At 49.4% G+C, this 16,955-nt stretch overlaps 1 protein-coding gene across 1 annotated transcript; it reads right to left on the bottom strand.

Annotated features, from left to right (window-relative positions):
- Positions 1–1,682: 1,682 nt before the first annotated feature.
- LOC100903026 (uncharacterized) lies at positions 1,683–2,678 on the bottom strand. The gene has a single exon (XM_018639080.1). It carries the CDS (start codon positions 2,676–2,678, stop codon positions 1,683–1,685), a length of 996 nt encoding a protein of 331 aa, XP_018494596.1.
- Between the last annotated feature and the right edge of the window lie 14,277 nt (positions 2,679–16,955).

The raw sequence follows: 16,955 nt of genomic DNA on the forward strand, positions 1-16,955 counted from the left end.
CGAAGAAATCCGGCTCGTCTTCCCCGATGTTGACAAACTCGTCGCGCACGGCAAGAAGGTTTTCCTTAAATCCGCTTCCAGAGTCACGAAATTCCGAGAGATGGTTCCCAACGTACCCCTGCCACCACAGCCCGTCCTCACAAGGTGGGGCACGTGGGTCAATGCTGCGATATATTACGCCCAGCATTTCGAAGCGGTCGCCTCAGTGGTTAATGCCCTGGACCCGACGGAGGCCGCAAGCATCGCAGTGACGCAGGAGTTGGTGACAAGAGCATCCTTGAGAGAAAATCTAGCTTTCATCTCCAATCATTTCGGAAAATTGCCCTGTGGAATAGAGAAGCTCGAGAGGAAAGGGACGATGCTCTCCGAGAGCATTGACGTGTTCGAAGAAATCCTCGCGACGATCGAGCTCACCCCCGGGCCCATCGGTGAGAGACTTCGTCGAAAATGTGCGGATGTTCGCTATCGCAACCCAGACTACGAGCGAATAAGTTCCATAGCGAAGATTTTAAAGGGAGAGAATACAGATGGTACAGGCAGCGGCGATTTTAGTCCAGCCGAGCTGCCATCTTTCAGGTTTGCTCCTCTTTTCTCAGTGGATGTGGAAAGGAGTTTCTCTTCGCTAAAACATATCCTGAGCGATCGTCGGCATAGTCTAACTTTCGAGAACCTCAGGATGACTGTCATTGTATACTGTAACCCATAGATTACATCGAAGTCAGATAAATTTATTATGCATATGCTTTGTTCGAAACAGCATATATACCCCCTCATTATTGCATATTTGCATGCATATACTCATTTTTTTCAGTGCATGAAAGTTTCAGCTCTATATATTATAGATAGTGCCTGGAAGCTAGGCGGAATAGAATCGGCGATATAAGCACCCAAGAATATGCAAGTCAGGCATTCAAAAATAGGCAAAATAAGCACCTCGATTCGACGAAGATAGGCGAAACTGGCGAAATAGGCGGAGAAAGTGCTTGAGATAGGCGAGATAGGCGGAGAAGGTGCTTGAGCTAGGCGAAATACGGATTGAGAAGGGAGAGATCGAAGAATATATCGAGAAGGAACACGCTCCTAAAATTGAGAAGTGGGCGTCGTGGAAGAAGAAGAAGTAGAAGAATGCCTGCAGTTTTATGATTTGTGGTGGCGCGGAACGCTCAGAAGTTTATTTGAGACAAAATTATGATTCATCGTTCGTGAGATTGCACATCGGTATTAAATGATACTTCAAATTTTCTAATGTCAGCGAATGACGGCGGTCCGAGAGAATCTCCTTATATCGAGAAAAGGATCGCTCAACATCAACGCTTACCAAGGGAGCGTATTTATGAGACGACAGATCTGCAATAGACAGCTCAGAAATTCCGTCGTCAATTGCTCCCCTCGAAGCGCCTTCTCGATTTGAGCCAAACTGGCGAGGCCAGTATTCATCTGGATGACTCTCTCGATCTTGGCCCTCACCGAGGCGGCTTTCGGGCCGGGTGCCGAATGCAAGCACACTCTGAATTCCTCCAGAATATTGAGCGAACTGCTCAGGGGGAGCGAGCTGCACTCCAGTTTTGTCATGAAATTCGGGAACTGTGCGAAATTGCTCCCAATGAAAGCCAGGTCGGAGCTCAGCGTGGAGTCGTCCATGATCTCCTGGCTTCTTCTTATGGATGCAGCCTCCGCGCCTTCTAGCATCGACACAGGACAGCCTCGAAGTTCTCTGCGTAGTACAGAGCTGCTGCCAACCACGTGCCCCAGCGAGTGAGGACCGGTTGTGGAGGGAGACCGATATTCGGCGCTAGAAGTCGAAAGGTTTGAACGCGAGAAGGAGCTTTCAAAAAAATTTTCTTGACATTCGCGATCAAATTATCGACTGCCGGGAAAAGTACGCGAATCTCCTCACAGACACGGTGCATTGCATGGATAACGCAAGTCACGTGGGTCATCTTCGGGAAAAGGACCTTCAACGCATCGCCCGCTTTCTTCATGTACGCCGCCGCATCAGTGACTAGCAGAAGGACTTTGTCATTGCGGAGCCCCTCAGGCCAGAGCAGGTTCAGAGAGTTGACGAGGGCTTGAGCAACGGTAGAATGATTCGTCCTCTCCACGAATTCCGTATTCAAAAGGAAAGCTCTTGATTGGTGCTGCGCAGAGAGACAACCTACGACTGTGTTTACGACGAAGCGACCTTTGACGTCTGTGGTTTCGTCGATCGAAACCCAGATGCGGTGTTCTCCCACGGAAGCTCGGATTTTCAGTAAGGTTTCATCGTAAACTTTCTTTAGATACGTCTTCCTCAACGTGGTGTGGTCTGGCAGCACTTTTCCGCAGTACTTCTCCATGAAGCCCCGGAAAGAAGGATGCTGAACTTTGTAGAGAGGAATATTCGATTCCACAAACATCCGACACACATCCATATTGAAGGGATTTTCTCGCGGAGAAAGTTGCACCAACTGTTGTTGCGATGCTTGTGGAGGAAGGCTGTGCAGGTCCCTGGAATTCAGACGAGCCAAGTGTCTGGAACCTCGCACGTGCTGTTGCAGGAAGTACTTTTTCGTAGCCTTCACAGATTTGCGACAAACGTCGCACGTGAGACTTTCCCCGTTCGTGCTAAAGACATCAGGGCCGAACTCTTCCACATAGAGTCGGAGTTTTTCCGCCGTGTCGATTCCTTGTCGGGGCATTTTTAGTCAGTTTTGTTCGGGACGTGGAGAGAGAAATTTTTGAGTCTAGTAGTCCTCCGAGATCACTTCGAAATTTCGAACACACCCAATACGTTTCCGAATAACGAAGTTCGCGTGGTGATACAGAGCGAGGAGCGAGTCATCTCCCAAATGAGCGCGAAGTATTCAAATCTGATAGACAACGATCATACTCTCGGGAGACTCGGCGCTAAAGGCAGGTCTGGCGGAAATAGGCATGTTAGGCGGAAATGGGCATGTTAGGCGGAAATAGGCATGTTAGGCGAAGAAAGGCATTTCAGGCGAAAATAGGCTTTCTGGGCGGAGAAAAGCATTATAAGCGAAAATATGCAATCCGCCTAACTCCCAGGCTTTAATTATAGATACCGCTATCAGAGGGAATTAAATGAGGGCGGCTATCAGTCATATTAAAGCGCTTCAGGAGACTTTGAATGTATTTATATTGATTAAGCCAAATATTATGATTTTCGTCAACATGGATATGCATCCCTAAGAATAGATTCATAAGAGAAGATGCTTTAAGTTTGAAATGTTGACCAAGGTTGTCGAGAGTGGGCTTGATGAGACGTTCATGTGTCGAGGCAATCAGTCCATCATCGACAAAGATGGCAAGCAGAATTAGCTCACTCTGCGGGCCGTGCCAAATATGGAGGCAATGGTCTGCTTGGCTCTGAGTGAAGCCCAGCTCGCAGAGCACACCGGCAAGCTTGCGATTAAAGCAACGAGGAGCTTGCTTCAAACCGTATAATGATTTTTGCAAGAGGCATACCCTTCCTGATCCATCATCGAATCCAGGAGCTTGGGACACACTATACAATTCTTCGTCCAGGTTGCCATAAAGGAAGGCTGTAGTAATGTCGGATTGCCGTAAATTAAGGCGTTTCGAGGCGCAGATGGCAAGAAGTGTGCGGCGGTGTCAACGCGGGCAACCGGGGCAAATAGCTCTTGATAGTCTATCCCCTCTATTTGTTTAAATCCGCGGACAACGAGACGCGCTCTGTAGCGGTCGACGCATTGGTTTTAATTTTGAAGACCCATCTGCAGGATATCGGACGCTTACCAGGCGGGAGGTCTACCAGTGTCCAGACTCCGTGCGCCTTCATAGAAGCAATTTCCAATTTCCTTCCAGTGCTCTGCCTCGGGACTGGCGAGGGCTTGGGCGAGAGTTTTTGGCTCTTGTGGAAAGGAGGATGCGCTTTGAACTACATTAGATTCATAGCGACTCGGTCTACGAAGAGTTTCGCGTCGTCTGAAAATCATCGGCTCCAGAGGGGGAGGTGCCGAGCGTTCATCTGTGTTTACCGGGACCTGAACCGGAACATCAGGAAGAGCTCCAGGCACAGTCTGGGAAATTGCTGGGCATGGAAGCTCCAGCCATCCAGAGTCCTCCTCGTCAGAAGGACAAGACTCTACAGCGTGATTGCCGGAGCAGCCGGCAGAAAGCGCGTCCGTATTAGCTGTGGCCACATCGGTCGTTCCCGGACCTGGACTTAGCGCTGGGCATGAGAATGCCGAACCCCCAAAGACGACGTCTTTCGTCGGAATTATTTTCCGGTAACCTGGTTTATAAATGCGGTAGCCATCGATTCTATGAGAGTAGCCAAGCATGATTCCCTCTTGAGCGACCTCGTCGAATCTTTCCCGGTGTACATCAGTATTGTAGAAATAGCACCGAGAGCCAAATGGACGTAGATGAGAAATCTTAGGCTTTTCTTTGTAGATCATCTCATAAGCGGATTTGTTAGCTTTCGGACAACTATTTACAATGTTGAGGAGGTATACCGCGCAGCGGCACGCCTCTCCCCAGAGAAATTTAGGAACTTGCGAACTTATGAGAAGAGTACGGGCTAATTTGGTAAATGTCTGATTATTGCGTTCCGCTCTTCCGTTTTGCTGATGGCTATACGGATTTGACATAATGAGTTCGGCACCGATCGCGGGAAGGGCATCCTTTACCCTTGAATTTTTAAATTCCAATCCACGGTCGACCAACATTTGGTTGATGTCCGAGCCTGTCTGATTGCGGAACCAGACAATGTATTGCTAGATAAGATCCGATGCTTGGTCTTTCGATTTGAGGAGATAAATTCGATTGAATTTAGAGAATTGATCATGGATGTTCATAAAGTATTTGGCTCCCTCAAGATCAGTGGCCTGCATAGGACTGCAAAGGTCAGTAGCCACATAACCCAGGGACTGTGGTGCTGAAGAGGTCGGCTCAGAGCGATAGCCCGACCTGTTCATTTTTCCTTGAATACAGGCTGTGCAGGTGATCAGGTCGTCCCTGATCGGGACTCCCTCTCGAGACACGAACTGCCTAACTTGGCGCTTATTTATGTGGCCAAGCATCTCATGAGCTTTTTGCAGAGGTAGAGGCCGTGATGAGGAGAACAAGCATTCGGCATTTGTGGGAACTTTCACGGGTCTCGCTCGGAGGGCGAAAAGACCATCATTTATCGGAACCCGCAGAGTAGCTAGTTCCCGGCTCAGATGAAGGTCGGTCTTAGTGGCGGGTCAGTTGAGACCTCGTCAAGAGTTGCAGTGAACACTTCAACATCGCTGTTGAAGTCATCCAACTGGGCGACATGAGCGGAAGCACGAAACGGACGGCGAGGGCGTGGTCGAGAGCGGATCCCCTGAGGTCTGCCATTCGAATTGGAATTGCTTGAACGCGATTGGTTATAAGAAGTGGGTCGGCCAGAAGGGCGAGAAGGGCCAGAATTCTGAGACGAATCCTGTTGATTATTACTGCCATTATCATTACGATTGAAATTATTGCGATTATTGTGACGAAAGTTCGTCTGCGGATAATTAGGTGTAGAATTAAAACTGCTGCGATTGCCATTCGATCGCCGGTTAGGGTTACGATCGAAATTACGGTTATTCTGACGGAATCGATTATTACGAATCGAGAGCTTAGAGAACATTGCAGAGGGATCAGAATTGCCATTAGCGGCAGCAGCGGTGATTCGCTGAGTTTCCTGACTTTGAATTAATTGATAAAGTTTGGGTAGAGTCTGCTCGTCCACACTTTTAACAGACCAGAACAAACGTAAGGATTCCCATGAAGGTGGGAGAAGACCCAAGAGCTTCTGACAGGCTACGGCCTCTGAGACCACTACGCCTGACATAGTCATTTGAGCCATGACCTCCTGGAAGGCATGTATATTCTGCGCAACCGTTTTGGAGGTATTACATATATCTGAATCGATTATATTTCAATTGAGCTGCTCCCTGAGAGGTGGTATCTTCGCCACCGTAGAGGCTTCCCAGCTTTTTCCAGATATCATTACCAGTCTCCGCTTCCGCATCGATGCTGAGATAGGCAGATACAAGAGTTTGGGAAATCGTATTGAGAATATTGGCTTTGGCCGACGCGTTTGCGGCCTCAAAATGAGGGCCATTTAAGGGCAATTCTCCCTTCGCAGCCTTGAGTGCATTAGGAATACTCTGTAGAACCGCGATAACCGAAGTTCGCCAAGAAAGCCAATATGTCTTTGCGATCCCTAGGTGTCCCGCCTCCTTAGTAGAATGCGATGCTTCTAAAGCGTTCTTCCTCATGGATTTCGGTACTACCAATAAGAGGTTTTCGCCGGAGCGTGAGAAATTTCTCTTGTATAGGATCCCCGAAACTTTTTCGAAGGTGCTAGATCTTCCTGCAAGTTCTCTCAGTCTGTCTAATGAAGGATCGTCCTCTTGTGCTTGAGCCATCGATTCGAGTGAGATTGAGCTGATTTGTGCCGTGGCTTCCGCTTCGTTTTGTGCAGGATCCTCTTCTCTCTCGCGTTTTTCTGCGGCGGGGTCCGACTCCGGGTAGCGGGATAAACAGTCTGCGTCCAGGTGCTTTCGCCCTTGCTTGTACACTACGGTGATATCGTATTCTTGGAGTTGCAGAGCGCATCTCGCCAGCCGGCCTCTCAAGTTTTTCGCCGTCATCAGCCAACAGAGTGCGTGGTGATCGCTGATGACTGTCACGGGTCTGCCATGAACGTAGGGATGGAATTTTCTTACCGCCCAAACGACTGCGAGACTTTCCTGATCTGTTGTTGAGTATCGAGATTCTGACCCTGAGAGTGTCCGGCTTGCGTAGGCGATAACCCGTTCAGTGCCAGTGTCGTCGACCTGCGCCAAGATCGCTCCGATCCCATACTTGCAGGCGTCCGTGCGGAGGATCGCTGGTCTTTTGGGATCGAAATGTCCTAGAAGTGGTGGGCTCACCAACTTCTCCTTCAGAGTTTCGAACGCTTGCTGATGATCCGACTCCCAATGAAACTTCACTCCGTCTTTTAGAAGATTATTCAGAGGAGCTGCTATTTTCGAAAAATTTTCCATGAACTTGCGGTAATATGAGCATAGGCCAAGGAAGCTCTTCACCGCTTTCTGGTTTTTCGGTGTCGGGATTGACTTTATTGCGCTGGTTTTTGCGGGATCCGGGAGGATACCTCTGCTGGATACTTGATGGCCGAGTAGCGAGATCTTTCTTGCACCAAACGAACATTTCTTGATGTTGAGCGATAAGTTTGCTCGATCTAGGCATCTCAGGATCTGTTCTAGTCGGCTGTTGTGCTCGTTCAGGGTCCTGCCGAAAATACAAAGGTCGTCAAGGTATACGAGGCAGTTTCTCCATTTGTGACCGCGGAGGACGTTGTCCATCAGTCTCTCGAACGTTGCTGGCCCGTTTGACAGCCCGAAGGGTAGAACTTTGAATTCGAAGAGTCCGTCCGGGGTTGCAAATGCCGTCTTTTCTCTGTCCCTCTCCTCGAGCGGGCACTGAAAGTAACCAGACTTTAAATCGAGCGTCGAGAAATAGTTGGCGCCGGACAAACAATCGAGAGCGTCGTCGATCCTCGGCAATGGGTAATTGTCCCGTTTAGTTATTTTGTTGAGTTCTCTAAAGTCGATGCAGAATCTCGTTTCTCCGTTTTTCTTGCGCACTAGTACAATCGGGCTGCTCCAGGGGCTTGCTGATGCTTGGACCACACCCTGCCGTTCCATTTTCTTCACTTCGGCGGCGATATAATCCCGTTCGGCTGGCGAATAGCGTTTCTGGTATCGGCTCTTGATTGGAAGATGGTTCTCCGTATTTATAGCGTGTTTAACCAAATGAGTTTGTCTTGGCGGGTCGTCTTTCTTGGGGATCAGTTGCGGGAACTTGAGGACTATGTTTCTGATTCTCTGCCTTTCTCTTGCTGGTAGCGACCGATCGATCGCTTCGTCGACACCACTCTCAACATGGGCAGTGTCTGGAGGCCCCGGTTCCAAGCTCCTACTGATCTTTGTTTCTACGCCGAGCGAATTAACCGTCGGTTGCTCTTGGAGCGGTGTCGCATCCGCGGTATGCATTCCTTGTGGAAGCACGATTCGAGCCGTCGTATGATTCTCAATCAGTGTTGACGTTCTGCCGGACCGGATCGTAACGATTGCCTGCGGGGACTGCAAGCCCTTTTTCTCGACGAGTGCTGGAACTGGACTGATGACAAAGGTTTCTCCGCTTGGGCCTGTTCTGGCCCTTGAGTCTATTACCAGATCCACTATCCTAGCCTCCCCCGCAGGGATAACTACACTATCTCTCGCTCTGAGTTTGGCCTTGAGCACCGAAGTTTCGTTGGATGACGTCACCCGCTGGTTGTGTGGGCTGCTACATTTTAGCCCTGGATTGGAATTCGACACCGCTCGGATGTGGTTTATCGTCAACGTTCCCGTTGAGAATTCGCTTTCCCTCTTATGCTGGAGCCCCAGACCATCCTGAAGTCTAATGGTGCTCCCCTTGAGATCAATGAGCGCACCATGTTTTTTCCAGAAATCTAGCCCTAGGATAATTTCGTTGCTGAGATTCTCAATGATTGCTACTTCGCACGGGAACCAATTTTTATTGTCAAGCGAAACTCTCAACGCGCAGTAGCCCTGTATGGGTACTCTACTATTATTCGCCACTTTGACGTACTGTTGATTGCTGGAACTGTCGAAACGAATGAAATATTTTGCGAGATCCGGGTGGACGGCCGAAATATCGGCGCCCAAGTCCAAAAGAGCGAGAGCATTTACACTTTTGCCTAGATATACGCGAACGCGATTCCCGTGAATTGGTGTTGCGGCGTTGAGGGTTTCACGGGATTCCTTCAACGGCCGTAGAAGTTTCCCGAGCTCTGGAGTCTGGCGCGCGTTCTGGGTTTTCCTTCTTGCCGTCGGCGGCAGTGCCTGATGGTGTGCCCGATGTTATTGCAGAAATTGCACAGGACTCTACCGTCTTTCAAGCGACGATTTCCGAAATAGAAGCCATTTTCGTCCACTTGTTCGAGATCTTGTGTGTACCCCTCCATCTTGTATCCGGGGTTTCCTTCTTCAGTCGCCGGTGGTCGATCGATGCGTGCTGGAGCTATCGGTTTGAATCGAGGTCTTGCTGGAGAGTGTTCTCTTCGCTTGATCGCGCTGCTTGGGCTGTCGGATCTTGATCCATATCTTGAGTCCCGTTCCCTCGACGGGGTGCGTGATCTCGCGAACCGAAATTCGTCTTCATGTCTGCTAGGTCCCTCTATCTTGTTGATCGCTGGTTCTGCTGGCTTCGCTCTCCTTTCGTTTAGGTGCGGAATCGTGCGATCCATCCAACCGAGATGGGCCCGTAGTTCGCCAATCGTTTTCGGCCTGACGGACAACAACGCGTAAGCTTCCTCCGTCCGTAGCGTTTGGAGGTACCGCTCGATGACTCGTTCTTCCGACATCGCTGGGTCGAACTCGTAGCATAGCTTCATCGTGTACTCAAGGTGCGGGGTCAGGGACTGGGAATCGTCTCGAGTTAGTGATCCGAGTTTCTGAAGGGCGTTGTGTCGCTTCGCCGCCAGATCTACAAATCGACCCTTGAAGAGCGTCTCGAAAGCTGTCCAGGAGATCAATTCATCCTTTACCCTTTCGTACCACGTGAGAGCTTCGTCTACCAAAGCTAATGGGACACGTTTCAACTTTACCGCCTCTTCATCTCCGTTGTAATCGGCTGTGCGGTTGAACGTTGTGAGCCATTCCATGGCATCTTGAGTCGCCTTCCCATTGAAGTTTTTGTAGTCAATCTTCTTCACCGAGCTTCGTTGGGATTTTTCAGTTAGCTGGACTTGTATCTTGAGCAGGAGCGCAAGCAGCTCCTCATTCGACATACCTGCCGCCTCCGGAGTTCCCGCGATCTGCGTCGATCGTGTCGAACCCTGATGTGTTCCCTGCTGCTGTGGCGGTTGCTGTAATAGCTGGTTCGGATCTTGTGGAATTGGTATTTCCTCTGGGTACCGATGTACGGGGGGTTTGTAACGAGCCTGTTCAGGACGTGATTTGGGCTTCACGGCCGACTGTTGGCTCGGGAAAACCGAGGTATACCCTTTCGCGGTAGCTTGGTAGAGGTCGCCTACACGAGGTGGTACCGTTAGGCTTACCTCGCCGGCGCTCGCTTGCGCTTGGTGAAGCTGGGTCACGTTTCCTTCGTGCGGACTTCGCTTGTTGTCGGAGTCCTCTGCTGGATCGGGAAATGAGTCTGCTGGAGCTGGAGCTTGATCGGGTTTGCTGAGCTCGATGGGGTCCATCATAACATGGCCGGTGTAGCCCTCGCTTTCAGAGCCTGACTCCGATGCTGGGGGTGTCGCACTGGGTTTCCGTCCTTTTCGGTCCCGCAGAACTGGCGGTGTACGATGCATTTTCCGTACGGGGTCAGACCACAGATCTCCACCAAATGTAAGATTGAACAATCACTCAACTGTCAACTGCTTTTATTTCTCGCGAAAGTCGTCCGGTTAGCACGTATGCGACCGATCGATGGCGTAGCCGAGAACGGAGTGTCCTCGTGCACATCGACGTTACATGTATCCATGTTCTCGCATTGTTCTCTCGATCCACCCTCGCATTCGTCGAAATTCGTTGGAAGCGGCGGCGCATAGAGCGACGCATTTGACATTCCTACAATATATCTGAATCGATTATATTTCAATTGAGCTGTTCCCTGAGAGGTGGTATCTTCGCCACCGTAGAGGCTTCCCAGCTTTTTCCAGATATCATTACCAGTCTCCGCTTCCGCATCGATGCTGAGATAGGCAGATACAAGAGTTTGGGAAATCGTATTGAGAATATTGGCTTTGGCCGACGCGTTTGCGGCCTCAAAATGAGGGCCATTTAAGGGCAATTCTCCCTTCGCAGCCTTGAGTGCATTAGGAATACTCTGTAGAACCGCGATAACCGACGTTCGCCAAGAAAGCCAATTCCGACCGTCATCCGCAAGTCGCACATTTTGTAATTGGTGAAAACCAGATCCGCTTGTTGTATTGTTTGCCATGATTGGCAAGGTAAGTTGAGACGGGATTGAGAGAAACTCGAAATCCTCGATCTCCGGAGCACTTTGCATTAGCCGAAATGAAAACCTCACAGCAGCTGTATTCTGCCGCACTCCCAATACCCTTAGGTAGGAGTAAGCAGCTTACCCTGTTGGGAGTTGTTTCCCGACGTCACCGGTCGGTCACGGAGCACTGACCAATTGTTGGTAAGAGGCAATTCGTGCTGATAACGTGTTGAAACAGCTTGGCAAAGGCTGGTTGAAGGAAAATTCGGATAGTGAGGAAACACACTAGCTCAGTGAGCGAAGTGAACTAACAGGAGTACAGTCTCACAAAGAGGGGAGACACCACAGTAAAGTTTATTCGGATTGTATCCTCCTTATATAGGAGTTAGGGTGGGGCGAGCTCCACCTTCTTTACCATGCTTACCTTCATACATAGGCTGGATGAGTCTCCGTACAATATCTTGGGAGCCACCCAATGGGTGACTCACTCTAGCAATCTTAAGTCCCGCTTTCGTACTAGCGGACTATCATTTAGCTTACGTCGGAACCGGGATTGAGAACCCCGAATGCATAACTCACGAGGAAAGCGTACCCACGCTATGAGTCACACCGACACGACGCTACCGAGTCTGAGGATTCACAGCTTCCGATTCTGTTCATCCCGACACAAAGGATATGCACATGAAGTCGAGCTAGTGTGGGAGCACCTGAGCGTGCGAGACCTCGCGATGCTAGACAGAGCTAAGTCCACATTCCTGAAACGAGTTCTCGGAGTCCACCCGAACACGCGAAACCGCCTGGTCTGCCTTCTGACCGGCGAGAAGCGATTCGTCGAAGAAATCCGCCGAGACAGCCGCGTACAGGAATTTCATGGACAAGAAGAGGGAGGAAGTCGATAATGTGGGCCCAGACTTCTACAACTCGCCAGCCATGACCAATGCCGCCTGGAAGAGACCCGACCGGACCAACAGACACGTGGTGGTCAATTTCTCAACCCATGGCAACCACCATGTGGTTTGTCAAACGGACCTGTACCACGACCCTTCGGAGACTTGCTTCTGTAAAAATATTGCGAAGCACCTTGTGATCTTTACCATGCCCGATCTTGTACATATCCCCAGTCCCTTCACCACCTCGAGATGCTCAAGAAGGCTCTCCTGTGATGCGATCCCACTGTACAATTATGTTCTTCTTACTTAGGCAAAATATTACATAAACTGTGTGAATAAAAGATCATTGAATAGAGAATCCCTGGATATCCTATCATATGCTCTAGTGCAATCTAAGAAACATGTGATCAGGCCCTTGTCTTGTTTCCTCGTCAGCTCGATCGCCGAGGTTAGGAGGAATAGATTGTCCTCCCCTCGTCGATCTCGTGTAAACCCGTTTTGCATTTCTCCCAAGACTTCCTCTTCCTCCATCCATTCGGATATTCTTGCTGCGATAATTCTCCTGAGTAACCGATATAGGACGGTCGATATCGTCATGGGTCTGTATGTTTCGAGTACCCCTTTCTTCGAGTTTGGCTTCTCAAGTAGTGATACTCTGCCGTCTTTCCAATCCCTGGGGACGGCTTCGTCGCCATTGAGGATTCGGTTGAACAGTTTGGTTAGCCTGTTCACACCTTTTCCTTTCATATATATAACGGTTCGGGGGTGTGTTGTGGGGATACTCGGAAAAGGGAAAAGTCGTTCTGGTCCGCTCTCTAGTTTATTCTCTTGGCAGCCTGCTGCCTGGGCCTCGACCGATCGAGGAGCCCACCACTAGCACGACCGACGCCTACGCCAGTCAGAACAAGACTCTCTCTATGTGCACGTTCGCTACGTCTCCCGTGCACCTTGATCTAACGTGCCCCTACGAGATCTCTGCTTCTGACAGCCGTCTGTCTGGGAGCAGGAGCTCTAAATCACCTTCGGTCCGAAATACTCGGGTGCCTGGTGCCAGAGGTGGGTCGTATTCTGTCTCCGGAAGCGGCGGTTCTTGTTCCAGAGCACGCATTCTGTTGACCCATCCGATCTCGGCCTTCCGGATGTACAATCTGTCCCGGGTCACGTGCCTGCAGATTTCCACGTGAGCCTCGGCTCCTAGCAAGCTCTTGCAGAAACTCACCGGTCTCTGCATTTTGTTGCTCCTGATGTACACGTGAAAGTGCCGGTATGGGACTCCGGCCGTCCCCTCCTCTAGGACGTACTCGTAGCACCTGATGCTGTGTGTTCCGGCCAGGGCTCTATGTAAGGCCGCCTGCCAGAGCCTGGCGTCATCCCTGTAAGGCAGGGTGACCGCAAAATGGTAGCGGCGGTCGTCCGCTCCTTATTCCGTCACAAATGGCTCTTCTGAGTCCATATTTGCTCTTTCCCGGCGACGGTCGTCAAGCTTATCGAAAAAGCTAACGACTCGACCTGTGACAGAGAGCAGGGCATTATTAGTAGATTTCATGGAATAAGCAATGAAACGGCATCATATTGAATCAATCATCGAAATACTATGATATTGAATGAATCAATGTTGCGATATCATGTTCAATGGATCACTGACTCAGAAAATTTCCAATTGAAGAAACGAATATTATATTGAGCAATGGAGAAAACTTATTTGAAGCCCAGACCGGGGCTCACTTGACATAAGCGACTCACCGTTTACACTTTATTTGAGTCCCACTGGGAAGAGTCAGTACGAACGAAGATGCGACCGTCTTTCACAAAGCAAGGACTGCGAATGACGCTACACCGGATTTTATTAACGGTCATCGTATGCGGAGGACCAATCAGAGCGCTCGGATTTTCGAATTAAAACCCTCAACTTGCTCAGTGCGACCGTTATAAGGTCACGTGATGACAAACATGCCTGACAAAACCATTATAAGGGTCACGTGATGTCGAACTTGCCTAGCAAAACCCTTATAAGGGCATCGTTGAATCAAACATGCCTCAAAAAACATTATAGGGGTTTCTTCATATCAAACATGACATTATACGGGCTTCTTATCCAGCTTGCTCGGCAAAGCCATAATAAGGGTCCCGTGATATCAAACATGCCTAGCAAAACCCTTATAAGGGCATCGTTGAAACAAACATGCCTCGGAAAACATTATAGGTGCTTCTTCATGCCAGACATGCCTCACAGAGGCATTTTAAGAGCATCTCTGTATCGAACATGCCTCACAAAACCATCATAAGGCCTTCTTAATATCAAACATGCCTGGCAAAACCATTATGAGGGTATCTTTATATCAAACATGCCCCAAAAAACATTATACGGGCTTCTTTATATTAAACTTGCTCGGCAAAGCCATTATAAGGGTCCCGTAATATAAAACATGCCCGGCAAAACCCTTAAAACCATTATAAGGGCCCCGCAATGTCAAACATGCCTAGCAAAACCCTTATAAGGGCATCGTAGAATCAAACATGCGTAGCAAAGCCCTTATAAGGGCATCGTTGAATCAAACATGCCTAGCAAAACCCTTATAAGGGCATCGTTGAATCAAACATAACCTAGCAAAACCCTTATAAGGGCATGCTGAATCGAACATGCCTCAAAAAAACATTATTCGGGCTTCTTTATATCAAACTTGCTCGGCAAAGCCATTATAAGGGTCCCGTGATATCAAACATGCCTGGCCCCCACCGGTCAATTCGATCGAAGTGTAGGGTGTAAGCCAACGACTTGGCTTACATTAGATCCGAAGTGTAGTGTGCCAAGGAGGGCGCGCAGCGTCTGCTCGATGCGCGGGAAGATTCGAATGTGTCCCGCGAGATCCTGGGTCAGAGTAGGACCAGGGAATAGAGATTGGGAGCTGCAATGGCGTTTTCCGAAAAACCATGGAAATAAGTGGTAGGCAATGAAGTGTTCGCAATTGAACCTATTTGGACTATTCCGATTTCGATGAAACTTGGTGTGCGCGTACATGGGTATCCGAGGTTTATTTGTGACCAAATGTCATTCATGTTCACGAGGATCTTCGGTGTCTAGGAGCTCGAGGAAAATTCAATTTAGGAAAAAAATGGTGATGAAAAGTACTGAGAAAAATAGGACCGAGCTAGAATTGTGGCATTTTTCGTCAGCTTTCCAACGACACCAAGCACGACCCTCTAGCTCTCACCGTTTTCGAGAAAATCGCAGTTTGAGATTTTCGAATTTTGGTCGATTTCTCGAAACAAGCCGCGTCGATTTTTGGGAGACTCGTGAAAAAGTCTTCCACTATCGAAGACCCATCGCCCGAGACCTATCGCCCTAAATACTCAGTTTTTACAAACAGCTCGTAGCCGGAATCCCCACGTTATTCGGCTGTACCCTTCTATCCCCGATGAGAAGCAAGAGACGCAGTCAGCTTAAGAAGGATGTCTCGCGATATCATATTAGCCTCACAAAGAGCCCGATTCACGAATATACAAGTTCCGTCGACACACGTTTCTGTTGAAGTTTTCGGGACTACTTCCAAGTCTCAATTTCGAGACGTTCTATCGGCACTGAGGTTGTAGGCAACGCCTCTGATATACATTGACATGTTCATCTTATCTGATTCGAAATCATCGTGGATTTTCTTCAGGCGATCATTGATCAGCCTATATTTCCTTCGCATTGCTCTCGGTTGGTGACCGAGGTCCAGGAGAACCCTCTGTGACTTTTGCCGATCTTCGTCTTCTCTGAGATGCGAAATCATGACGAAGATATTCGCATGCGTGATCTTGACCGCTCTATTCAGAGCACCGTTCCAGGCCTCGATGTGATTGGTCGTCTTTTGTTCCAATTCACTGTCAATGAGCGGAACCGAGTTCACGATGAGAGCTTGTGAGTTGGGTTAAGCTAATTATTATTCAGGGAGCTCACCCATAGTGATTCCAGACACGGGGCGCGAAGACACTACGATCGTCCAGCCACGTTCGGATGAAGTGCTCTTCGAATCCATTCAGTCTTGAGCAAGCGTGATGTGCGAGAGGGGAAGACTCAGATTCGATTTCTAACCATGCATCGTCGATGCGGCTCGGCGGAACAAGGCTGAGCGCCATTGTGCATTTGATGAAACTGCGGTTCGAAGCCCGTCAGATCGCGCCCTCCGGTTTGAATCTTGCTCATATCACGAGCTTCGTTAATACTGGTATCAGGTGAATACTCACTTTCGAACGTCAAGGTCGTTATCGTAATACGTCTTCAGCCCCAACTGCTGTACTTTCCTCCGGACCGCCTGGGCGAAGTGAAAAGTGCAACCTTTCATTTCCGCGTTCGGGAAACATTCTTCTATAGCCCCCACCGTTGCGATTTCGAATTCGAGCTGCACTCTATCGGGCTGCAGATCCCAGCCATGAGCCGAGGCGAAATCCTTGACGAGTTCGAACATACGGACATACGTCTCTTTCTTTTCATCCGGCAGAAGAGAGTATGCCACAGGCATCATCTGTCCTCTATATAAGCAGTGCATGGTGTAGAGTTGTTGGAAAAGCGTGGGCACTACTCTGAACGCGCCGTCAATGAAGATGGTGGGCGCCCGGCACAGGATTTCCACGCTGTCGAGAATCCGAGGATGCGATCCTCGGTCCCGCTATCGAAAAGCAAGAAATCGTCCCCGCTCAGAGTCTTTGTCCACACGCCCTCGAGAACAACTTCAGCTCGAGAAGAAGGCAATTGTGGTCTAATCTTCGAGCGTTCTCTCTGGAGCGAACTTCTGATCCCGGCAAAATTCGGGAGAGCTCCGCCTATTTCTTCGATTCTATGTTCACGCCGATTGTCAGCGAGAGTCTTGCTCAGGACCAAGATTTGTCTGGCCTCCGTGTGGCGAGCTTTTTCATTTGTGAAACTGCCGTTCGCCTGATACGATCACGTTTCTCTTCATCGTGATTGTGCGTGTTGGAGAACCTCACCACCTCCGGCTCGATCCCCTTGAGATGTAGAAAATATGAGAAGAGAGCTCCCCCGAATGTGTCTCGAGCCGATTTTGGACTCTGAGCCACGAT

Source organism: Galendromus occidentalis, unplaced genomic scaffold (assembly GCF_000255335.2).
Source record: "Galendromus occidentalis unplaced genomic scaffold, Mocc_1.1 scf7180000077346, whole genome shotgun sequence".
In the NCBI taxonomy this organism is placed as follows: domain Eukaryota; kingdom Metazoa; phylum Arthropoda; class Arachnida; order Mesostigmata; family Phytoseiidae; genus Galendromus; species Galendromus occidentalis.

Bases quoted from the DNA above. Each gene is read 5' to 3' on its own strand.
- LOC100903026 (XM_018639080.1), bottom strand. From the start codon at position 2,678: ATGCCCCGACAAGGAATCGACACGGCGGAAAAACTCCGACTCTATGTG.